This window comes from Nyctereutes procyonoides, unplaced genomic scaffold (genome assembly GCF_905146905.1).
Source record: "Nyctereutes procyonoides isolate TBG_1078 unplaced genomic scaffold, NYPRO_anot_genome, whole genome shotgun sequence".
Lineage (NCBI taxonomy): Eukaryota > Metazoa > Chordata > Mammalia > Carnivora > Canidae > Nyctereutes > Nyctereutes procyonoides.
Window position 1 is genome coordinate 42,762,392 of NW_026575146.1, and position 25,187 is coordinate 42,787,578.

The window sequence follows — 25,187 nt, forward strand, 5'->3', positions numbered from 1 at the left end:
GTTATACTATATGTTGGCAAATTGAATTTAAATAAATAAAAAATAAAAAAGATAAGAAATTTTGAAAAAAAAAATCTTTGCAGGAATGTTACCCATCCAAATACTTAGGGAAGTAAAGTACTTCTCAGGGCGATGGGAATCCCAAAGGAATTTTACCTGTGGGAAATGTATATGGGCAGGGAAGCCTGGAGGAGGCCCTGGTTGTTGGAGACCTGGGTGAGATCATCCTCTGAGGAGCCGCAGAGCAGAGCCAAGGAGAGCCCAGGCCACTGGACTGGCTTGTCTTTCTACCTGTGGAATGGTGGAACCAAGTTGAAGAGACCATTGTTTTCTCCAGAAGGGAGAGCCAGACAATCATTTGGTAACTGAGTTAATGAAGAGCAAGACCTTTTGTGAGGACACAGATAGGAATCTCTTCCAGTTGCAGGTGGCCAGCTGCAGGCAGTTAGTGGGCGGAGAGGCACACCATGTCTGGAAAGACAGACACAGATTTCCCAAAGAGAGCTAATGCTGCCCGGTTCTAGGGGCACAGCTGCATTTGCTTATTGGATTATTTTCCACTTATTGGGGTTTGTTCTGAAAGTATGCGAACTATGTAATAAAAGTATGTTTTGAAGTCAGTAACTTTTATCTAACTTGTGTGGGGATAAAAGGATCAGTCTTTTCACTGACCACATGACAGTATGATTGGTTCAGGGCATCTAGAAAGATTAGCGGGTGTCACCTAGGTAGGAATATGCCCATTTTTTTTACCCCCCTCCCAAAGAGAAATAAACTATCAGTTTTTTTAAAAAGATTTTATTTATTTATTTATTTGAGAGTGAGAGAAAACTTGCACAAACAGAGAACAGCAGAGGGAGAAGGAGAAGCAGACTCCCTGCTGAGAGGGAGCCTAACTGGGGCTTGATCACAGAACCCTGAGATCAGTACCTGTGCTGAAGGCAGACGCTTAACCAACTGAACCATTCAGGCACCCATATCAGATTTTTAAAAAAGAGTCACTTTTTAGAACAGTTTTAGGTTCATAGAAAAATTAAGAAGGTACAAAGATTTCCCATATACCCCCTGCCTCCACACTTGTACAACCTCCCACATTATCAACAAACCCCAATCTGAATGATACATTTGTTACAACTAAAGAGCCTGCATTTACACATCATAACCATCCAAATTCCTTATTTTACATTAGGGTTCACTCATGTATATTATATGGGTTTGGGCAGAGGTACCGTGACATTGTACAGAGTATTCTTTGCCCTGAAAATCCTCTATGCTTCACCTATTCATCCTTACTGTCTCCCCTCTAATCCCTAGCAACCACTGATCTTTCTAGTGTCTCCAAGTTTTGCCTTGTCCAGGATGATAGAGTTGGAATGATGTAGTATGTAATCTTTTCAGATTGGTTTCTTTTGTGTAGTAATATGCATTTCAAGTTCCTCTATATCTTCTCTCATGGCTTGGTAGCTCATTTCTTTAGTGTTGGATGATATTTCCTTGTCTGGATGTACCATAGTTAATCCACTACTTACTGAAGAACATCTTGGTTACTGCCCAGTTTTGGCGATTATGACCAAAATGGCTATACATAATCATATGCAAGTTTTTGTGTGGACATAAGATTTCAACTCCTTTGGATAAATACCAACAAGCATTGATTGCCAGATTGTATGATTGAGAGAATGTGTAGTCTTCTGAGAAACTATCAGACTGTCTTCCCCAGCTACTACCATTTTGCATTCCTATCAGCAGTGAATGAGTTCCTGCTGCTCTACATCCTCACCAGCATTTGATGTCAGTGGTCTGGATTTTGGCCAGTAGGTATGTGGTGCCATCTCATTGTTTTAGTTTGCATTTCCCTGCTGCCATGTGATGTGGAGCATTTTTCATATGCTTACTTGCCATCCATGTGTCTTCTTTGATAAAGTGTCTATTAAGGTCTTTGACCCATTTTTTAAATCAAATTGTTTTCTTATTATTGAGTTTTAAGGGTTTTTGTGGGTATATTTTATTTATTTATTTATTTATTTATTTATTTATTTATTTATTTATTTATTTATTATTTATTTAAGATTTTATGTATTCATGAGGGACAGAGAGAGAGAGAGAGGCAGAGACACAGGCAGAGGGAGAAGCAGGCTCCTCGCAGGGAGCCAGATGTGGGACTCAATTCAGGATTCTAGGATCATGCCCTGAGCCAAAGGCAGACACTTAACCTGCTGAGCCACCCAGGTGTCCCTGCTGGTATATTTTTAGATGATAGTACATTAATCAGATATGCTTTTTGCTGGTATTTCCTCCAGTGTGTGGCTTCTCATTTTGTTGACACCATCTTTCACAGAACAATTGTTAATTTTAGTGAAGTCCAGTTTATCAATTCTTTTTTCATGGATTATGCCTTTGGTGTTCTATGTAAAAAGTTTCCACCATATCTGTATCTAGGTTTTTTCCTTTCTTCTAAAAGTTTATAGTTTTGCATTTTATGTTTAGTTCTGATCCATTTTGACTTCATTTTGGTGAATGGTGTTAAGTTCTGTGTTATGTTCTTTTGCAAGAGGAAGCCTACTTGTTCCAGGACCATTTGTTGAAAACACCATCTTTGCTTCATTATATTACCTTTGCTCCATTGTCAGGTATCTGTTGACTGCATTCATATGGGTCTCTTTATGGGCTCTGTTCTATTCTGGTGATCTGTTTGTATGATCAGGTTTTTATTGTCTAGAATTTTACATATTTTGTAGCAGAGGAAAGTAGAAGTTCACGAAAACTTCTGAAGTTGTACCTTTCTGGATTAAATGACACAACTTAGATTTACCTTTATCTCTACAAACTTGTTTATTAAAATCATGTGCTTATTTTTATTTCTCTGCTTCAGCCAAAACTTTGTGAAAATGCGAGTAGTTAAGATTCAGACTCGGTCAAGTCATTGTTTCCATTTAACACTTCCAGTGACTTCCCACCCTCTCAGTAACTGTCTCCTCCTGTTTCTTTGCTGTGCCTTCTAGATCCTGGTAACTTTTCAGGCCACATCCATATCTCCTGCTGCTGCCAACCTCCCCCACTCTGAGCTCTCCAGCCCTCCCAGCTTCTTCCAGTTACAGGAGTGGCTGCCTTACCCACCTCCCTTGTCCTGCCTTCTACCTCTGATTACTGGTGCCTCAGACAGGCTACTGCTCTCTTGCCCTTTCTCACTTACTGCCTACTTGGCATCTACTCATCCCTCAGGTTATTCCCCAAGTGCTGGTCATGTTCCCTGTCTATGTTGCCGGAGTATCTTGTCGTTAATCTTCATAGTGGGTCTAATGGGGGAAGGGACCCAGTCTGTCCATAGCACTTTACCTCCAGGATCTAGCAGGGTGCCCCATGGATGGCATGGATGTTTTAATTTCCCAGGCTCAGATGTTAAGGTCATAAGGTCAATTTTCTTATGCCAGTCCCTAGTGTAGAATGTTGCAGACATTGATACTCAATACTGTTACCTTTTGTTCATAAAAAACTGTTTTGGGTTTTAGATATATTTGACCTGTGATCTGAATGATGAAGTTAGCCTCCTATTTTAATGCTTAATACAGCAAGACTTGGAATCTAAGAGACAGTTTCCTAACGATCTTACTGGGTCACTGTGTTCCTTAGTGTGGAGAGGCATTGGCTATCTCGCAGAGGTATTCTTAGACCAGAGGTGTCCAGGCATTCTGAGTAGCAGCACTAACTACAGTATGTGCACATGAATGTAGATATATCTGTGCTCTTCTCAATAAAGTATTAATCTTGTGAAAATCTGTGACCCTTTTATAATTTTTACATGTCTTGAGTGTGCCTGTTTTCTTGTAAGTTCCCATAATAGAGCTTTCAGCTCTATTAATATTTGTGATTTAAAATGCTTATTTCCCAGGGACCATTTAAAAACTAAATTGTGAATTTTTTCATCAAGTAATTTACTCACCACAACTCTCTCTCTCTTTTTTTTTTTTTGACACAGATCATCTTGTAATTTATCAAACAAGAAGATAAACAGCTCAGGTTTTAAACATCTGAGGTTGGGTGGTAAATTCAGGGAGTGCTTTGATCTACATTTCTCTGATGTCTGTCTCTGCTTTTCATTTGATCTCTTTTCCTTCAGACATAAATTAGATTATTTTTAGTGTTAGGGGCTCTCTTGGCATAGAAGTGTAGAGACTGTGTTTTGTCTTGGCTGATTAAAGCCTATGACTTGACCCTTCATTTTTACCGAGGATTTGTCAAGCACACCTGTAAGCAGTTCTACATGGTATTTGTGAATCCAAGTGTAACTGCCTGAGATTAGGCCCATACCCAGTGAATTAAAAGTGCTTTGGGCCTTTACATCACCAGGCACCATTTTCAGGTCTGATGTGTACTGCCCTGGGTCCGGCCAGAAGGAAACAGAGCTATGCATGCGGTGCAACATTGTGCATTCTCTGCTTGCTTAACCTTTGACGTGGGGAGCAAGGACACTAGGGGAGGCCAGTGACTGCGACACTCTTAGGAGTGGAACAAAGATTGTCTTGGCACCAGGCAGTGGCACCACGTCTGCTGAGTTGACGAATCCACAGGTGTTCAGCTGCCTGGGCAGGGCATAGCATTTAAGCTCACAGAGAGGCAAAAGGTATTACCTCTTCTTACAGTCAGGTACTTTTCTCCATCAGGTGTCAGAATTGCCAGGTGTGTTCTGTTGGCTGTCTGTTGGCATAATCCAGATGGTTCTCTAATTTCACAGATACAAACCAAATGAAGCACACAGACATATGGGGCCTGGGGAAGGTGGGAGTGGGACTTATTGTCTACAGTAATACTTTTCCCAGATAGCTTTACATAAACCAAATTTTATAAGATTTTCTCATTTTAATCTTTGTCATGCTTTCATTCTTTAAAGGTGATCCTTTGTAATGTGGACAGTCCTTGCAGCAAAGATACATATCCTCCTACAAAGGAATTTTTAAAAATCTTGATAGGTTAAGTTTTCTTAAATGGAGACATGCCCTTGGGGTCCTTGAAGGACCAGTTCAGCATTTACTTTTGGCACGAAGAGGTATTTCCTCCATGAGGATCTGGACTCTGAGCCAGATGGGCTGAATTGGAAACCTGGCTCTGCTACCAGGATAATACTTCGCTGTCTGTGCCTCAGTTTCTTCTTTGCTAAACAGCATACTAGTGATAACTTATTTATAGGGTTGCCATGAGGATTAAGCGAATAGTACACATAAATGCTGGATCACTGCCTGGACTGCATATGTAAGGTGCTTAATAAATGTCTGCTTCAGGATACGAATGCTTCAGAGTAGTCTTCTGTTCTCTTTAGAGAGAGTGGGTGGTGATACTATAAAGATTTACCCTGGTCATAGAAGCTTTTACTTAGTTAATATGAAGCTATCAAGAAAAAGACAAGGAAGTAACTTTATCTGGAAGAGGTTAATAAAAAAACAAAATAGGAAAATATTATGCCAACCTTTTAAGTTCAAATTGACTATAACAAGTTCCAAATCCTGGTGGCTTTATAGAATACAAACATATTTCTTTCTAGTGGGTCATTCAGATTGAAGTGGTCAGGCAGCCCTGCTGAGCAGTTAACCTCAGTGTGGTGATTCAGGAATCCAAGCACATCCTATCCCATGACTTTGGCATATTGGAGTTCTTCACTTCAGCTATGGAGATGAGGAAGAGAGACGATGGAGGTGGAGAAGGAGCAAGAAGAGAGAGAGGGAAGGAGAATGGAGGGAGAGATGCCGAGAGAAAGAGAGAAAGAGTATGAATGAATAGAAGCTGAGGATCTTATGAAGAATTTTAGGGAACAAGCATAGAAGTGACAAACACACCATTTCTATTCCATTTTATTGACTAGAACTAGTCACATGACTCTAGTCTACCTGCCTGCGGTTATGGGAAGTCATCTCTCCTTGTGTGCTTTGTAATAGGAAGCAGGATAGATGAGTAATTTTTTTAAGATTTATTTATTTATTTATTTATTCATGATAGACACAGAGAGAGGCAGAGACACAGGCAGAGGGAGAAGCAGGCTCCATGCAGGGAGCCTGATGTGGGACTCAATCCCAGGACCCCGGGATCACGCCCTGAACCAAAGGCAGATGCTCAACCACTGAGCCACCCAGGTGCCCAGGATAGATAAGTATTAACTATATAACATATTTTCTGCCAGTGTCACGTATTTGCTATAATTGATATGTTTGTATACTTCACTGTCAACTATTTCTAAAATTCTTTATAATGTTAAGACCATCAAGATTTACAAATCATGTTTCTTTCTTATTTTTGAAACTGGCAGAAAGTCAGGAAATCTACTGATCTCTACTTCTGAACATTTTATTGTGCTGTTAGCCAATAAACAAGGACTCTAGGTGATAGGATTTCAATGGCCATCTCTGATAAGCAAGTTCCTATTAAGGAGAAAGCCTTTTTGTTTTGTATCATGCTGGTGATTAGTAAATGACAAAAGGCAAAGAAGTTAATGATCCTGTTATGCATTGAAATTGCATGGGGCAATCTAAGAGTATTTTGTTTTGTTTTGTTTTGTTTACTGCTCTAGTAAATATGTCTCACTGTTGCAGCTAGTGTTTGTACTCAGCTTTGATGGGAAGGATGATGGCTGCTTTCTGTATCTTACATCAAACAAAGTGGCTTAATCCGGCAGGTTTATTAATAATACTTCATTTGAAAAAAATAATACTTCATTCGAGCAGTTCTCTTCAATCATAATTGGCCTCTGCACAGACTGAGCAGTTTATTTATAAGTGGAAACCTGGGGGAGTTTATAACTCCATGGACACATATTGAGGCCATGCTTAACTAAGCTTCTGGGTTAATATCTACCTCACATTTTGCATGTTTCATAGTTCTGTGAATTAATTTTGAATCCCATTTCTTCTGCCACGATTCAGATGCTTTACCACAGTTTGGAAGCAAAATAATGTTACGGCGGATCATGTGGTCTGCAGCATCACACTGGGGTCTATTCCCAGCTCAGCTACTCGGTCACTCTGGGACTTTGGACCTTTTACTGTTTGCTCTGGCTGCCTAGGAATTTCTAGTAACAACTACCAGACTGGGTGACTTAACTGAAATTCATTCTCATACAGTTCTGGAGGCTAGAAGTCTCAAGTCAAGGTACCAGCAGGGTTGGTTCTTCCTGAGGCCTGTCCCCTTGGCTTTCAGATGGCTACTTTCCTGTGTCTTCACAGAGTCTTCTTTCTGTACACTTAGCATATCATCCACTGAACTTGAGTCAGGAGCACCGCCAGCTCCCTGACTCACTTTTTTATCCTCTAGCAGGTGAGCTGCCCAGTCACATCAGTTTTTCTTTTGAAATGACTCTAGAATATTTGTCTTTTAATAAAAGTTAATAATAACTAATATGAGGGTTGTCACATATAAATACATATGAATTTGTATGCAGTAATTTTTAACTGACTATAAAATAATAGGTATATTCACTCTTATAAAGGCTGAAATATGTCTTATTAGGGATTGGTGGAACATGTTATTAATCCATTTAATGATTACCTAACTTTCTGTGCATCTATTTACCATTTTTTATTTTAATTTAATTTTTTAAAAATATTTATTTGAGAGAGAGTGAGCACAAGCAGGAGGGAGGGACAGAGGGACAGGGAGAGGGAGAAGCAGACTCTCTGCTGAGCCGGGAGCCTGATGAGAGGTTCAATCCCATGACCCCAAGATCACAACCCAAGCCAAAGGCAGCTGCCCAACCAAATGAGCCACCCAGGCACCCCTATTTACCTTTTCTAGAATTTCTATTTTTTAAAGGTTTTATTTATTTATTCATGAGAGACACAGAGAAAGGCAGGGACATAGGCAGAGGGAGAAGCAGGCTCCCTGCGGGGAGCCCAATGTGGGATTTAGTCCCAGGACCCTGGGATCACACCCTGAGCCAAAGACAGACCCTCAGCCACCGAGCCACCCAGGCATCCCTCCCTTCTGCTCCTTCTATTATTGTTGCCTTTTTCTTCCTTGATTCTTATGTGTCTCATTCCTAAAAGTATTCTGAAAATTTGCTTTTTTATTTTTTGCTTGGTTTAATTAAGCTTTTAATTTCATTATGATTATTTTTCTTGGCAGAAAAGAACAAGTTAGTACCTTGTATCTAAACATCAACCTTGTGGAGCCAAGACTAATTCAGCCATATGAACATGTTATCAGGAACTTTATCCGTGAGATCAAACTGCAGAGCACAGAAATGGAAAACCTGGCCATTGCAGTGAAGAGGTATTGAAGCTCTTCCTTCCTTCTTTTTTCTTTCTTTCTTTCTTTTTCTTTTTCTTTTTATCTTTCTTTTTTAGAGAGAGTGAGAGAGAAAGAGAGAAGAATGCGGGCAGGAGGGGGGAAGGGGCAGAGGGAGAGAGAATCTTAAGCAGACTCCTTGTGAGCGTGGAGCCCAACACAGGGCTTGATCTCAAGACCCTGAGATAATGACCAGAGCTGAAATCAAGAGTCAGATGCTTTACTGACTGAGCCACCCACGTGCCCCTGAAGCCCTTCCTTTCTAAGTGGCACGTGGGGTCAGACCTTTAACTGGCTCTGTGACCAGATGGCACATAGAGCTGCGCTATCACATTATGATGTGGGTGGACTTCCCCAACCTCAGGAATCTGGTGCTTCCTTGGCTGAGCCAGCATGAAGAAAGCTGAGTTGGGCAGTACTTTGTACGGGCATCCAGCAGTCCATCAGTAGGTCATCCTGTCATATAAACTTTTTAAGACCAATGATTCCATACAGAACAGCTTAAGAGATTTGTTATCTTATATCCAGCCACTTGAAACATACAGGAAACTTTCCATCCAGAGAAACAGACAGGACTCCACTAGAAGCCTGGCCTTATGAGACAGGGGTGTGACTTGAGGCAGGTTCCTGTGTCTGCAGAACAAGACTGTAAAATATTCAAGACTGTATGGAGGCACAGTAGATGATGTCATGGGTAGAGTCCCTCGTACCAGGCCTACCGCGTGGCTGGTGCTCACTGGTGGGACTCTTCCTGTCTCTGGCCTTCCTCATCAAGCCTGAACTTGAAAGCCAAAAAACTTTAAACTCATACTGTCATGCAGATAGTTTGTGTAAGCCATAGCTGGTTTACATAGGATATCTTACTGGTTTTACCAGCAGCCCAGTGCAGGGGAAGAGCTTATATGTGTTACAGTCTGAAATCAAATTTTTTGCTCTGCAGTGGCACCACAGTCCTTTGGCATTAGTGGGAAAGAGAGCAGTTTGTTTGCCATAATTCCTGGGTGTTCTGTTCTGCAGATGCTTCTCGTTGCCATCTGTTTTGGCAGTGTGTGTTGCATCCTGCTAGTCTCTGCCCAGAACCTGTAAAGGCCCCTTTGATAGAATGCACCCCCTCTGCAAGGGGACAGGAGAGGGTACTCCTCTATCTTTTTATTCTTTCCCTCAAAGTGATGCTCAAACCATCTAGTTGACCCTTTGGAGTTTAAGTGAAGGAAATTAAAATATAGGAGTATTTTAAAAACGCTAATGCTAAATAGGACTTTTCATAATTCTGGAGTCATATAAGAATTGAGCTATTCACAGGGGTTTTCTGAGGAACATTTTCAGTTCCTAACTCTGAACTTTTCCCTCAAGTTAGCCTGCTAGGGGCTTTCAATGGGATAGTAGGATGGTCCTCTGAACTCCAAATTCTGTAGAACAGTATGGAACCTTGGGTGATTCGCAGACAGACATATTGAGTTTTTAGACTGTCCAGTGAATACCTGTTAAAACAGACAGACTTCCACGGGCACTCACATACACAGACCTACACAAAGATATGTGGGACGCACACATACACATATTTATACATGACCATTAAGGATAGTACCATGTGAACCCACAAGGGAAAGAAGAATGGTCTTCTTCATGTTCTCATCACCAGCCCTGGCTGCTCTGTCCCTGCAGAGTGAGTGTGTTACCTGCACTGAGCTGTGTCAGTGCTTGTCTCCTCTCTGCCTCTGTGCTATCAGGGTATCCAAAGTCAGGCTCTGTATCAGCTATCAGAGATTTGCCGAAGTGCTTATATGATGACCGTGAAGTTCTCTTATGTTCTTAACTGAGACCATCTGCCCTCACCTGGGATTTTGGATGGGGAAGGTGTCTACCTTTTTGCACTGTACTTGCATCTGAAGAGTGGTCCCAGTGTTTTGACGAGATCCCTGGACTAGGTCAGAGTGGACAGTCTTCACCATGCCAGACATTTCACTAGGAGTTAGGAATTGCTGGGGCAAACACTATGTCATTATAGACCAAAAAAAAAAAAAAAAAGTTGCTCAGAAGTGAGGAAGGCAAAAAGAGCACATGTAGGAGCAGTCCTGGATGTCTAGAAGGAGAGGTTGGAAAAATGGTCACGGGAGAGAAAGGATGTGTGATTTGGCTGTTGTATAGTTCCAGAGTTGACCAAACAAAGTTTGGTCAAAACCAACAAAACAAAGTTGCTGTGGAGATACATAATTCCTAGATTTCAGGTAGCAAGTATGTATGTATGTGTGTATTTATTTATTTGAAGATTTAATTTATTTGAGTGAGCATGAGTGAGGAGGAAGGCAGAGGGAAAGGGAGAAGCAGACTCTCCACTGAGTAGGGAGCCCGACTTGGGACTCAGTCCCAGGATCCTGGGATGATAACCTGAGGTGAAGGCAGATGCTTAATTGACTGAGCCTCCTAGGTTGCCCTCAGATAAGAGGTATTTATAAACGAGCTAGAAATAGCTGACTTTCCAAACTAGGTTAACATTTCTTGGGCAGGCTGTCAGGTAAGGATGCAGAAGATAGTAGTAAAGTCACTCAAAATTTTATTTTGGGGCCTTCACCCTACCCCTCAGTAGTCATTTAGAATTTTTTAGAAATGAAACTAGTGCACAGACTGTGTTACCAGGGAGTAAACAAGTAGAAAGCAGGTGAGATGTGTCCCAGAAGCCATCAAACTGGCAACTGGCAGATGGGAGGCCTTCTGTTTAGGTCCTGCCCTCTCCTTTTTATCAGTAGTCTGTCAATGACCCTCTAAACCCCATGGTGGCTGCTTTCAAGTCTCTTGTCATGTAGTTGAATAGGCAAGACGTATTTATGAGAAAATTGAGATAACTGGACATACAGCAGAGAGAGAACAAAAAATACTTTTTATAGGGTTTAATCTGAAGTTTCAACCATTGTAAAGTGTACAGACGTCTCCAAACTAGAAAACTAACCTAGAACATTCCTCAATGAAATGTTCCCATTTCTAACTTTTTTTGGCAAATCAGTGTGCTCCACCTCTATAAAGAGGTGATTTAGTGATGCTTTTAATAAAAGAAGCATAATTTTTCTACAATGTAAAGATCACATTTGTAATCTAGAACTTTAGGGAACTGATTAGAAATCATTTGAGATTCCTTTTTTCCCCCTTCTAACTATAGCATATAACATGTGTGTTTCGTATAATAACATTGCAAAATTATATCTAAAGATCTATTTATCATGGGATTCTCTTTTTGTCCAGGACTGTCACTCAGTTATGCAGCAAAAGGGGTTTTCAGAATTTACTGAGAACTTCCCAGTGATTTGATACCTTTTTCTGTTCTTCACCACAATCTAGTTTACTAGTATTTTATCTAATTTATACCATTTACTTAATATCTAGGTTTAATGTCATTTTATACCCCAGTGGTCAAATTGCCAGCCTGTTTTATTTTGTGGAAGGAACAGGGAATATTATTCTAAATGCTATGTTTCTTCTCTATAAAATAGGGGTTGAGATAGATGGGGTTGAAGTTGTCTGCGTGTTGCGGTGAAAAGGTGTGCTTCTTCTTGAATTTCAGAGCCCAGGACAAGGCAGCGATGCAGCTGAGTGAGCTGGAAGAGGAAATGGATCAGAGGATTCAGGCAGTAGAACACAAGACGCGGAAAGACGTGAGTGTGTGGGATTGGCCTGTTCATTCCACGAATCCTGGTGCAGGCAGTGGGCACTTTGTAGGTGCAGCAAGTCTATAGGCTCCCAGGGACTCTTAACGAGGGCCTTTTTTTTTAAAGATTTTTTTTTATTCATGTATTTGAGAGAGAATACAAGTGGTGGGAGGAGCAGAGGCACAGGGAGAAGCAGACTCCCTGCTGAGCAGGGAGCCCGAGGTGGGGCCCGATCCCAGGACCCTGGGATCTTGACCTGAGCCGAAGGCAGACGCTCAACCGACTGAGCCACCCAGGTGGCCCTCAGTGAGGGCATTTTTGGTGGTGGTGGTTTGGGGGAGAGTAAGGAGAGAGGGAGCAGATAATTTCAGTAGTGAGTGCAGTGAAGACCAAGTGTGGTAGTCGGCGATGGGAAGATGAGGTCAGGAGGTCAGGGACCCCTTTGTGGAGGTGACATGAGCGCTGTGGTCAGACGGCAGAGCCCCCCCTTCAATGGAGGGATGGTGGTGTGGTTTTATTCCACGATGTCACTGACCACATCCTCTGCCAACTTGAAATCTAGATTGCAGGGAAACTAAAATCCTCTCTGCAGACTTCATAATGGAATGTACTCTTATTCATCACTGAAGGAACTCTTATGGTTGGAAGTTACTACCTTCAGTAATTTCTGTAGAAGCAATACTTGTGTTTTTTCCTTCTCAAGTCTAGTTGAGTGATTAATGTTTATTGGAAGGAGAAAATAGACCTATCTTTAAGGCTACTATTCAATTGGACTTTTTCTGTTCATTTGCCCCATTACCTCTGAGTGGCCACAGGTAGTGGCATCTGATCGGCCTTCATGTGCTTCCCGGCTCTGCCTTTGCCTGGGCTGGGTGGCCCTGGAAAAATAACTTGACCTCTGACACTGGTGGTATCATTTTTAGGATGGGGTAGTGCCACCAACCTGCTTGACGGAGGTTCGGCCTGTGATCTGGATGGGTGCTCCATGCCTGAGAGGTGCTGGAAGCATCATGGCTGTAGCCGGTCTGTTCTTCTCTGTTGCTCTTTGTAACTCTGTGTCCTTTCAGAGTCTGCCTAAAACAGCTTCATCACATGTATGATTTCAGGTGTTTTTGTTGTCTCATCTCTTAATGACAAGGTTAATAACTGTTGGGATGTCACATTTAACAGAGTGAACGGCTCAGAGTCCATGGGCCAGCTTTAGTGTGGTAGAGATCCCATTCTTCTGCTAGCACTTCATCTGTTGGGAGTCTAGAAACAGGAAAATCATATTTTTTCCTGCCTTTTTTTCCTCTCCATCCATCTAATCTGTGTGCTCGTTCATTCATCCAACACTTACCAAGCGCATGTGCTGTTGTGCCATCAATCTCACTGCCTCCTCCAGCTACGTACTTAACAAACAAGTCTGTTGTTAGTGTTGGAGCCCTTACCATGGCTCCCACTCCTTGTAATGTTGTGTTGGGTCCACTGTAACGTCAGCCTCAGCTCAGCCCCTGTGATTCTTCACTGCACAGCTCTGGTCTGGCGTGATCATTGCTCTTCCTTCACTCCAGCAATTCCCTTTGCCCGTCCTTTCCATCTTCCTGAACTCAGCAAAGCTTAGAGAAAGTCTCCACTTCTCTTTGATGCTGTCTCCCAGTCCTCTGGCCATATTCACCTCTTCCTGACCTTGACTCCTATTGTACGTACAGTGTTATTACATTGTCCTGGCTCAGTATTTTATCTTGTAATGGCTTTTTAAAGTAAAATTGACATGCAAGAAGCTGCACAAATTTGTAGTATAGAGTATGATAACACTGGGTATACCTGTACGGTGTGAAACCATCACCACAGTCAAGATAATGGATATACCTGTCCACCATGGAAGTGTTCTCATGCTCCTTTGTCCTGTCTCCCTTCCTCCCTTCTCTCCCCTCCTTGCCAGGCAACCATGGTGCATTTTCTTTGGTAAAATATCTGTTAAAATCTTTTACTCGCTTTAAAAATTAAGTGATGTTCTTGTTACAGAGGGATTTTTTTCTTTTTCTTTTTTAAATACAGTTTTTTTTTTAAAGAGTTGTATTTATTCATGAGAGAGGCAGAGACATAGGCAGAGGGAGAAGCAGACTCCCTGAAAGGAGCCTGATGTGGGACTCAATCCTGGACCCCAGGATCACACCCTGAGCCAAAGGCAGACACACTCAATCACTGAACCACCCAGGGGTCCACAGTTCTCTTTTTTTCAAGGCGGGGGTAGAGGGAGAGAGAATCACAAGCAAACTCCGCTCAGAGCCTGATGTGGGGCTTGATCCCAGGGCCCTGAGATCATCACCTGAGCTGAAACCAAGAGTTGGATGCTTAACTAGCTGTACCACCCAGGTGTCCTTGCTGTGGAATTTTGAGAACGCTTTATATATTCTGATTTTAAAATTCTCTCCCTGCTGTGACTTGTCTTTTCATTCTCCTAACAGTATATTTTGAAGAGTAGAAATTTTTCATTTTGATGAAATCCAATTTGTCGGTTTTTCTTTAATGGATCATGGCGTCTAAGAAATCTTTACCTAACCCAAGGTCACAAAGATGTTCTGCTGTTTTCTTCTGTAAGTTTTATTAGTTTTAGGTTTTACATTTGGGATCCATTTTGCATGGTATGGATCAAAGTTCATATTTTTTTGCAGGTGGGTATTCCAGCACTGTTTGTTGAAAAGGCCATTTGTTCTCCATTGAATTGCCTTTGTACTTTGTCCCAGATTGGTTTACTGTATTTGTGTGGATTTATTTCTGGGCTCTCTGGTTCCATTGATTGCTTTATGCCAGTATCACATTGTTTTGGTGACTGTTGCTTTATAGTAAGTCTTGAAATCAAGTAATATTATTTCTTCAACTTTGGTCTTTTTCAGAGTTGTTTTGGCTATTTTAGATCCTTTAATTTCTGTAGAATCAGCTTGTCAACTTCTTAAAAAAAAAGGGAAAAAACCTGCTGTGGGTTTGATTTGGTTTCATTGCCCTTATAGACCAATTTGGGGAGAATTGGCATCTTAACAATAATGAATAATTTTTGATCCATACACTGATGCATTCTCCATTTCACTTAGCAATGTTTTGTGGTATTCAATATACAGATCTTATAAATCTTTCCTCAGATTCATTCCTAGGTATTTGATACTTTAATGCTACTCTAAACAGTGTTGTTAAAAATCAATTTTTTTAAAGATTTTATTTATTTGATAGAAAGCACAAGGAGGGAGAATGGGAGAGAGAGTAGCTGACTCCCCACTGAGCAGGGAGCTCCACGCTGGACACTGGGATCATGACCTGACCCAAAGGCACCCTCAATCAGCTGAGGCACCCAGGCACCCTAGAAATTTCAATTTCTGATTACTCATTGTGACTATATAGAAATACAGTTGATTTTACATATAGATCTTATACCCTATCATATTTGTTTACATTGTTCACACTCAGTAACTTTTTTGATAGATTCCATCAGATTTTCTACATAGATGGTTAGGTAGTCTATGGATAAAGGCAGCTTTACTTCTCACTGATGTGAATGATCACTTTATTTTTCTCTCCTTATTGCACTGATTAGAAGAAGAAAAGTAATAACAGACATCCTTGTCTATTATCACTCTCTCAATACAAAGTATGATGTTGGTGGCATATTGTTCATGGATGCCCTATATTGAATTGAGCATGTTCCTGGATGGCTGACAGTTGTCGTTCTAATTAGGAATGGAATGTTGGATTTCATCAATGCTTTTTCATACCTATTGAAATGTTCATGGTTTTTCTCTTTTTTAGAATATCAATGTGGTGAATTACACTGTTTTTCAAGTATTAAAACACACTTGCACTCTGGGGACAAACCTCAGTTATGTATTTTCATTTTTATATCTTGTTGAATTCATTTTGCTAAATTTTATTTTTGCATCCATGCTCATAAAAGATTGGTTTGTAGTTTTCTTTTAATGTGTTTGATTTTTGTATCAGGCTAATACTATTCACATCATAGAATGAGTTGTGAAGGATTCCCTCCCTTAGTTTTCAGGAAGTTTGTGATGAATTGGTCTGAGCCACCACCATTTCTACCTAGATTACTGTAAAGATCCCCTATCTGATCTCTGGGCATCTGCCTGTGACAGGTTGGGAATGGAAAGAACTTCATAGTGATAATTTCCTTTATTGAACTCTGAATAAAATATTTTTAAACCATAAAAGTTGTTATGTTAGGGTTATGGCCTTGGATTTAGTGTGAAGACTTGCCTAGTTACATATAGGTACATTTCCATGCCAGGAAAGCTGTGCAAGGGAGTGCCTCATTGGGAGGCTCATGTCTTTATCCACCTGTGAAGTGGCAACACTTGCTGGGCTCACCTGTAAAGCTGGATAAAGTCAAGAGACTCACTTAAAAAAAGGTTACCGTGAGTGAAGATGTTGCCCTTCTCTTACACATTTTCTCCAAAGCATAGAATATCTAATTTACATGGATTATTAATTTAATTGGATAATTCAATATAATCCTTGCATTAATCCAATAGGGAAACGGAGGCTGCAAGTAAGTTGTCTCAACTAGATAGCCAGTAGGTGGGTAGCAAGACTAAGTCAGGCAGGTGTTCAGACATGGGGTCATGTCTCCCCTGCAGAGGGGCCTTCCCTTACCACCCTGACTCACCTCCTGTCACATCTCACTGTTAGTTTCTCTTCGGCATTGCTTCCTGAGATCATCTTTGCTTCGTCCCCTCCCCAACCAGGATGTGCGTCTGCCTGCATTGCTCCTGCTCTGTCTCCCTGTGCATATAGGAGGCCATCAGTGGACATTCATACACTCAACTTCACTGGTTATTAACATAAAACTTTATTTGGATACTAAACGTAGGGAATAAAGTTCCATACTTTGTTAAGAGAAAAAGGAAATTTGAAGATGTGTGGGCTCTTGGGAACTTTAGCCTCAGACCTCCTGGGGTGCCCCCTTGCCTTTCTCTGATCCAGGCAGGAAGCAGTTGAGAAGTACTAGCCCATGCGGAAGCACTTAGCATAGACATTTGCAAGTGATGTGATTTGAATTCAGGTCAGGTGTAAGCTTTTGGAAGAAGGACAAACCCACCAGACCTTCCTGGACCCTGATGAGATGATAGGGTTCAAGGAAGCACTTGGACCTTTGGCTGTTGCCATATCTTTTAATTAATAATAGTGATAATTAATTAAACTAGTTAATTGATGTGCTATGGCTTTCTGTCATACATGAGTAATAGTCTTAGAGGTGTCTCTCCAGGTGATGTGTGGATGTAGGCTTTCAGTTCTTCAGGTTTCAATTCCAAAAGAGCCATACCTCCAGAATCATTTGGTTTACTTCTGCCATCCATTCTTGCCTTCCCTATGTGGGAGACTTTGGGTCAGCCTTAGTTTGACACAAAACATTTCTCATTCTGTGGAATTTTAAGAATCTATTTAAATCAGGGATCCCTGGGTGGCGCAGCGGTTTGGCGCCTGCCTTTGGCCCAGGGCGCGATCCTGGAGACTCGGGATCGAATCCCACGTCGGGCTCCCGGTGCATGGAGCCTGCTTCTCCCTCTGCCTGTGTCTCTGCCTCTCTCTCTCTCTCTGTATGACTATCGTAAATAAATAAAAAAAAAAATTTAAAAAAAAAAAAAAAAAAAAAAAAAAAAAAGAATCTATTTAAATCAATAAAATCTTCTTCTTCTTCTTCTTTTTTTTTTTTAGGAAAAACGTAAAGCTGAGGAAGCCCTCAGTGACCTCAGACGTCAGTATGAAACAGAAGTAGGGGATCTACAGGTGACAATAAAGAAACTCAGAAAGGTAGGTTTGTGGCAGCTAGGCTTCTAGGAATAGCCTTAGTATATCAGTGTGTTTAAGTTTTTAGTGGCCAAAAACAGTTGGAATCATATTAAAGCAGCAGTTAGAATCAGATTTCAGAGTCAAACTGGGCTCCCTAGAAAGACACTTTTATTTTTTGAGTCACTTTTTCAAAAGTCTCTGATTTTCTTTTCTGTTTCCAAGGGCAGCATATCTTCTGCACAGATCTAATAAATATTTCTGACCCCTTGAATAATATCCATCAAACCCCAGTTTTCCTTCCTCAGATGCCCTCAATTCCCACATGTTCAGTGGACTCTGCTCATGACAGAAGGGATACTGTCTTTGCTGATCCCACATCCCTGTATTCCTGTATCCCAACCCCCAGCTGACTGCAAGGTATATGGTCAGTATTGAGTGAGTATTTATTAAATGAAGTAAATATTCTTCTTCTATGTAGAAAGTTCCAGATCTAGGGGACCCCTGATCAACAGGAGGTAGAACTTGTTGAAATGTGAGCAAAGGTGTGATTGGGTTTGGCCTTTGCTATGTTTGGTTTCTAATGAGGAGGGCGTGTTTCACCCAGTGGTGTGCTGGTAGCTACTTAACAACTGGCTCTGTAGGGGGAAGAGGGTCAGGGAGGAATCTGTAATATTTTCTGATTTCCATGGTATAAATACTCCCACCATTAACAATTTCAGGCTACCAAATTGACATCACTGAGTGCAGAGTTTGGAAAGAGGTGTGTAAAATCAGCTCTCACCTGCCAGCATAGATTGTCTGTAGCATGGTACTAGGTCCACCTCTTGCGTGTGGATTGTTTCTGTAACTAGTGGAAGTGTCTTGGCTAAAATGAAAATGGCTACTTAAAAAAGAATCATCCCTGAAAGTGGCATTGTGAATTTGGGCACAACACTTTGCTTCTCTGGTTGTTCCTATGATAACCTCTAATGCTCTCTCCAGTGTTTATAGTCAATGAGATTAAGTGACGGTTAGCTGCATTTTGTAGGCTATTGCAATTCAAATCTCTGGAATTATTAAAAATTCTCCCCAATAGCCTTTTTGGGAAATTATGATCAGTATCAACCTTTTCTCTAGTCTCCAAGGTCATTAGACCATACATAAGAATTCGAATGGTCTAATGACCATTTGAAAGGACCAGTCCTTTGTTTATGCTAGAGTCACAGATTCTCCTAGCCCTGGTCCTCCGTTATTTTCATGTCTTCCAAAATCTTTAGGCCAAAAGAAAGTTATGTAGGAAAGACACAAAATTTCTTGCCATGTTATGGCATAGATGAGGACCAAATAGTCCGTGAACAGTAAGAGTCAGAAGTGATGGGACCAGAGTCTTTATCAAGGCTCTGCCTGCCACTTTCTGCCTGTTAAAACAGTTGGCGTCATTATCATTTCATTTCTCATTTGTAAAATGGGATTAATAATTGACTGTCCTGTCTAACCATAATAACTGACACATTATTGACTTAAAGTTTATTAAGCTCTTTTTCATAGTTCATAAATTTAATTCTCAAACTTTCTCTGAGGATAGGTAAATATCCTACTTTCACAGATGAGGATACTAAGTTCCAGAGCAGTTAGTTAAATAACTTGTTCAGACTCACAGAGCTAATAAGCATTGGAGTTGTCTTGCTACAGTTTGTGCTTTCTTGCTTGTACCAGACTTCCCACCTGCTCCGGAGGTTTGTTCTGCAAGAGAAAAATGATGATGTTTGTGAGGGAATGTAGCTTAGCCTATGGAAAAGTTTACAGGTTGATTATGATTGCCTTTACCTTATGCCATTGATTCTGAGGAACTAGGTTTTTTTACTCCTACTTTTTCTTCTCTGAAATTGTCATGCATCTGAAAAAATCAGGGGATTTTCTCAGTTATGATCAGCCATGTAGCATTGTTGTGTGAAAGCCTATCGTTGATACATCTGGTAAGATGAAGAAAGTCCAGCATCAGGTTACTTAGACTTTGACTTAGACCTGATGAAATATAGCATTCATTTTGATCAGTGCCTAACTATTCAGTTAATGGAAACCCACAGACCCCACAATTCCCAGGGACTATTAGCTATTTGTAGGAAAGACATTTTTGTTGTCCATGTTAGAGATGCTCCTAAGCCAGTTTAGTCTGGCTTAACAAGTCAAGCGGAAAGCAAAGTTGATGTATATATTCATATAATTTTGTGTGCGTATGTCACTAGCTTCCTATCATACTTAAATTTTATTGATACCAGGTATTTTAATAAGCATTTACAGAAATTACTGTGAAGAAAACAGGCGAATCTGATGCTAACCCTACTGTTAAAAACCTTGGACTCTGGTAAGGGAACTAAGGCATTCATAAATAATTATAATACAGGATAGAGTGTTAAGTGCAGATAAATTTCTAGGAGAATATAAAGGTCTAGATTCATATGCACATAACTGAAAAGGCAAAGGTAAATCACTTTATAGGTGAAGGGTTTCCCAAAAGGCCTTTTTTGTTGTTTTCAAGGAAATTCATTCAGTGATAAAAGTCCCTTTTTTAAATGTTTAAATATTTAAAAGCAAATTTTCAAATCCTCATGGATTATGTATAGTTTAATGATTTACAAAGTTGCATGATGTTAAAAATCGAAGACTTTTAGAATTCCCATATCTTTATTCAAGGATCTTCAGCAACTTAACTGAATCAATTCAAAGTAAGTTTGTTAAATGCATACTTTTATTTGTTCTTTCAGCTAGAAGAACAGTCGAAACACATCAGTCAAAAAGAAGATGTGGCTGCATTAAAGAAGCAAATTTATGATTTATCAATGGTAAGAATCACCTTTCACTTTCAAAGTACATTTCCTCTTGGACGACTGTTTCCTAGACATAATCATGCTGTTTATCGATGTTCCATGGATGGAAGAGTAAAGAGGAATCAATACTTCACTTAGAGAGAGCCTTTGATATACCTTTGAGGAAAGGTGTTATTCAGGCTTTTACCCTCAGTGATACGCCATCTATTGTGAATACTTTTATTTATTTTTGGTTCAAAGCACTAATGGCATGGCCCTTGCACATCACGTCGTTAACCCTGCTGTGGTCTGTATCCCTGGCTTTGTAAACTGAGGGTATGACTGCCCTTCTCTTCCTCCAGCGCTCCTCTTTCTGTTCCTTTCCTATCATTTGCTGACCCTGTGTCTGGGCTTTCTGCTGCCAAGCTGACAACATTTGCATCTGTTTTGTCATCATCATCAAGTTGTCTTTATTTTGTTTTTAGGTGGCCTCTCAAAGTTGAAAGCCAGTAGTGAACATTTCCTTAATTCAGACTCTGCATATTCTCATTGCAGAGCCCAGAAGTGAGCTAGCTGTGCTAGAAGTGCATTTTTTTCTCTCTAGTCATTAGTCCCGTACCACTTGGAAGAGAAGACTCCCATCAAGTTGGAATGTGCCAATCAGTTCCAGATTTTGCCACATTGGCTTTGTATTTGGATCGTGACTTTCTTGTAGAATTGCTTGTTTTTCTTGCATTTCCTGGTTGAGTTTGTGGTTTCTTGGTACAGAGAAACTCTGACATCTTCATGACATCATCCATCAATGCCTTCCAGCTTTTTATTTATTCTTCTCAATGCATGGAATTTGTCTTTTTCTCCTTGAAAATACTAACTTTGGAGTCTGCAAAATTTCAGTTCTTATTGGACTGATTGTTTTTTAAACCTCCTACCCATATATCATTCTGGAATTTCTGAGCATTTTAAGTAGCTGGTGTAGGATTCCTGTGCAGCTAAGTAAATAGATCTGTTTACCTCAGGGCCTCTTTCCTGAGAGAGTGTCTTCCTTGGAGCTGTATGTGTGAGGCTGGCTGTCAGACTGGGGGACCTTTGAATGAGTGGGGTATGGATATTTAGAGAGAGGCTTCAGTGTACCATATGCGGATCATTCAGTTCTTTTTATTTTTTTTAAGATTTTATTTATTTGAGGGAGAGAGAAAAAGTGAGTGAGTGCAAATGGGGGCAGAGAGAGAGAGGCAGAGAATCTGAAGTGGATTCCAAGCTGAGCATGGAGCCTGACTTGGGGCTTGATCTCATGAACCTGAGATCACAACTTGAGCCGAGACCAAGAGTCAGATGCTCAACTTGACTGTACCACCATGCGCCCAGTTCAGTTCTTTTTAAAAAGACAAGCCATGTCTTACTGCCTTAGAAACCAACTCTATCTGCTATTCTTTGCTAGTGTAAGAGAGATTGGCCTGGGGGCAAAGAGAAGCTGTGCCTTAGTATGTGATCTTAATTTCTGTTTTTAGCTTCATTTCTGACTGTTCGGGGTTCTGCCTGGCTAATTGTCTCCTCCTCTGCTCTGTAGCACAACCTTCTACACGCCTCTCCCAGACCTCCTGTTCTCCAGCTCTCTTCCCTTTGTCAGCACATTCCCATCCACTTTCCATCTTCCAGAAATGTATTTAACGCATGTGACAGTTGGGGGGGGGGGCCTCCTCCATTCTTGTAACTTGTACTGATATATTTCATGTTATTTGGCATTTCATGTGAATGGGGTCTCCAAAGGGAAAGAAGAGTGCTCAGCCCATCATGTTGCACCAGAAGCCTCCGATGTTTGTTTGTTTATTTTAGAAAAACAGACATTTTTTAAACCACACTAGTTTATTTCTTTTTAAAGATTTTATTTATTTGTTCATGAGAGACAGAGAGAGAGGCAGAGACCTAGGCAGGGGGCGAAGCAGGTTCCATACAGGGAGCCCAATGTGAGACTTGATCCAGGGACTCCGGGATCACGCCCTGAACAAAGGCAGATGCTCAACCACTGAGCTACCCAGGCATCCCCACAGTAGTTTATTTTTATGTGCAGAACTTACAAATGTGGGCAGCCAGGGTGGCTTAGCAGTTTAGTGCCACCTTCAGCCCAGGGCATGATCCTGAAGACCCGGGATCGAGTCCCACATTGGGCTTCCTGCAAGGAGCCTGCTTCTCCCTCTGCTTGTGTCTCTGCCTCTCTCTCTCTCTCTCTCATGAATAAATAAAACCTTTAAAAAAAAAACTTACAAATGTTAGGTGATAGGATTTTTTGTAAAAACTAGCCAGTCTGCCTGGTACTATTAATTCCACAAAATGTTTACCAGATTTATAGCTCTCATTGAGCAAAACAGATGTTTACAGGTTTGATCTGAGATAATTTGCCAGTTAACATGTTAAAGTACGTCATGATCATGTCTTGACTATTGTTGTTTGGCATCAAATATCAAGCATTAAAAAAAAAGAAGAACCTCAAGGTTTTAGCTTTTTGAGACCTTAATACTTTATAATAATTTCAAATCACCTTGAATTGATAATTACCTCTTTGAACACCAAGATTTGAAGAACTGTGGAGGGGTTGGGGTGTTAAGGTTCCACTGCACTTGACTCCTCCCAGGTGGAAGACACTGAAACTAATGGCCTGTGCTGTTCCTTTTCTCCAGGAAAATCAGAAAGTTAAGAAAGATCTTTTAGAAGCACAGACAAGCATAGCCTTTCTTCAGAGTGAATTAGATGCTTTGAAAAGTGATTACGCCGATCAGAGTCTGAATTCAGAAAGGTATGAAATTTCACATTTTATTTTTTAGTTTGAATGAAATGTTTGTTTACATTGCCATCCATGTAGAAGTCACATAATCTTAAAAAATTTTTTATTGACTTTGCTAGTATATTCTTTGCTTCCAAAGATTTTGCTTTCAGTGTTCTGTTTCCCTGGTGACTTTTGTGTTTAAATTTTTTTTAACAAACAAATTAGTTTAATTATTTACTTCTTAGGACAGTACAGGGCTTAATTATGTTTATTGTTGGGAACAGAAGAATATAACTAAAGTGTTGAGAGTCAGTGCTAATTGAAGTGTCTTGAAGGTAAGAATCCTGGCCCTCCAACATACGAAAAGGGAAAAGGTGGGCATCTTAGCAAGTCATTTCTTTTGATATACTTTTATTTTAGAGTATGGTGTTAATAACACAAAACCTAACACACATACGCATACACGGGCATGCATTTATGTATATATATGGATGCATTTATGTGTGTATATTTATATAGGTATTAGCATTCACATATTTGCATATAAATGCATATATGGATATACATGCATATAAAATACATACATATACGTGTGTGTGTATAAACATGTACACTTGGGGAAAATATGCTTTTTTGTTTTCTTTGCTTGCAAATTTTAATCTCAGTTAAGGTCATGTAATGGTCAGCAGTGAAACATTTACTGTATACAGGCTCCTGAGCTATAGAAGGAGTTATGAGTGTATAATATATATAAAAAAAAAAGCAAAGATGTGGTTTGTGCTGCATGAGAACTTCAGACATCTTTGGGAAAGACACAAAGCTGAAAGGTTGCAGAGTTAGCGTAGGAGCTCAGCAGCGCCCAAAACAATCTGAGCAGCAGTATCGTTACAGGTTGGGCCCATTGCCATGTGATGGTAGATAAAGTGTACTTTTTATTCAGAAGAGGCAAAGGACTTTATTAAAGAGGAGATACTTGAGGTCAGCTTGGGAGGAGCTGGTTTGTATTGGTCTCAGGGATCAGGGGCAGCGTTGGTGAAGTAACACAGGTAGCACTGCTGTCTGCCAGGCACTGTGCTTAGTACTTTACCAGCATTTACTCTTTCAATCCGTAGGATACCCTATGAGGTAGAGACTTAGTATCCCCATTTCAGATGGGAAAGGGAGTCTCAGAGATGTTCCAAGTGAGGCAGTAAGCAAGGCAGAGGCCAGAACCAAAGGACAGATATGACTGGTTTGAGAAGCCGTGGTCAGACATCTGGATAGAAAAAGATATTTGAAAGTAAAAGTTAAATTAAAAATTTTGAAAGCCAGTTTAAGACTATAATATTAGTGCCTAGCATTTTTGGCTGACATACTTAAATTTCTGTTGTAAATTGGGAAACTTTCAGCTTTATCATCAAAAAAGTGAGAAGAAAGGTTATTGTGGACAATAGTTAGAGGAGAGCCTGAGAGTCTTTGGTAGCTTAGTGATGGGGTTTGTCTGCTTAGAAATGGAGCTGAGGCAAACTAGGGGCTGTTGGTGAGTGGCTAATGTTCTAGACATTATGGGGCAGAGGCCAGGGCTTTGTAAAAAAAAAACAAAACAAAACAAAAAAACCCTCAGGAATCTCTGAGTATGGGTTTATAGCAGACGGTCCTATGGACTCCTCTGTGGTTGGGATGAGGAGGGTTGAGCCAGGTGGGGAGAGGAGAAGAAATCAGAAAGGAGAAAAATAGGTGGGTGGGGACTGCATAAGGCGGGGAGTGAACAGGGAAGGGTCAGAGGTGAGAGAGCAAGCTGGATTGAAGGCCAGGGGAGAGGATAATGAGTATGTGGGGAGAGGGGACTCAGCAGAAGGTGAAGGCTCATGATGTTCCGTGAGGAGCAGAGCTGGGTTTAGGAGGCAGAGCAGGACCTTGCACGGGAAGCACAGGGGGTGCTTGTGGGCGTGCGGGGCTGCCTTCTGCACAGAG

At 40.8% G+C, this 25,187-nt stretch overlaps 1 protein-coding gene across 3 annotated transcripts in view; it reads left to right on the forward strand.

The window, feature by feature from the left end:
- The window catches only part of RASEF (RAS and EF-hand domain containing), a 75,992-nt gene that overhangs the window by 21,450 nt on the left and 29,355 nt on the right, over positions 1–25,187 (forward strand). For 2 of the 3 annotated variants that reach the window (XM_055310332.1, XM_055310331.1), the window contains exons 2-6: positions 8,107–8,253; positions 11,825–11,915; positions 17,613–17,708; positions 20,432–20,509; positions 23,149–23,264. In XM_055310332.1, coding sequence (XP_055166307.1) covers positions 8,107–8,253; positions 11,825–11,915; positions 17,613–17,708; positions 20,432–20,509; positions 23,149–23,264 — 528 coding nt within the window. The remainder of the gene's footprint in view (positions 1–8,106; positions 8,254–11,824; positions 11,916–17,612; positions 17,709–20,431; positions 20,510–23,148; positions 23,265–25,187) is intronic. The other variant, XM_055310333.1, reaches the window with a different exon arrangement.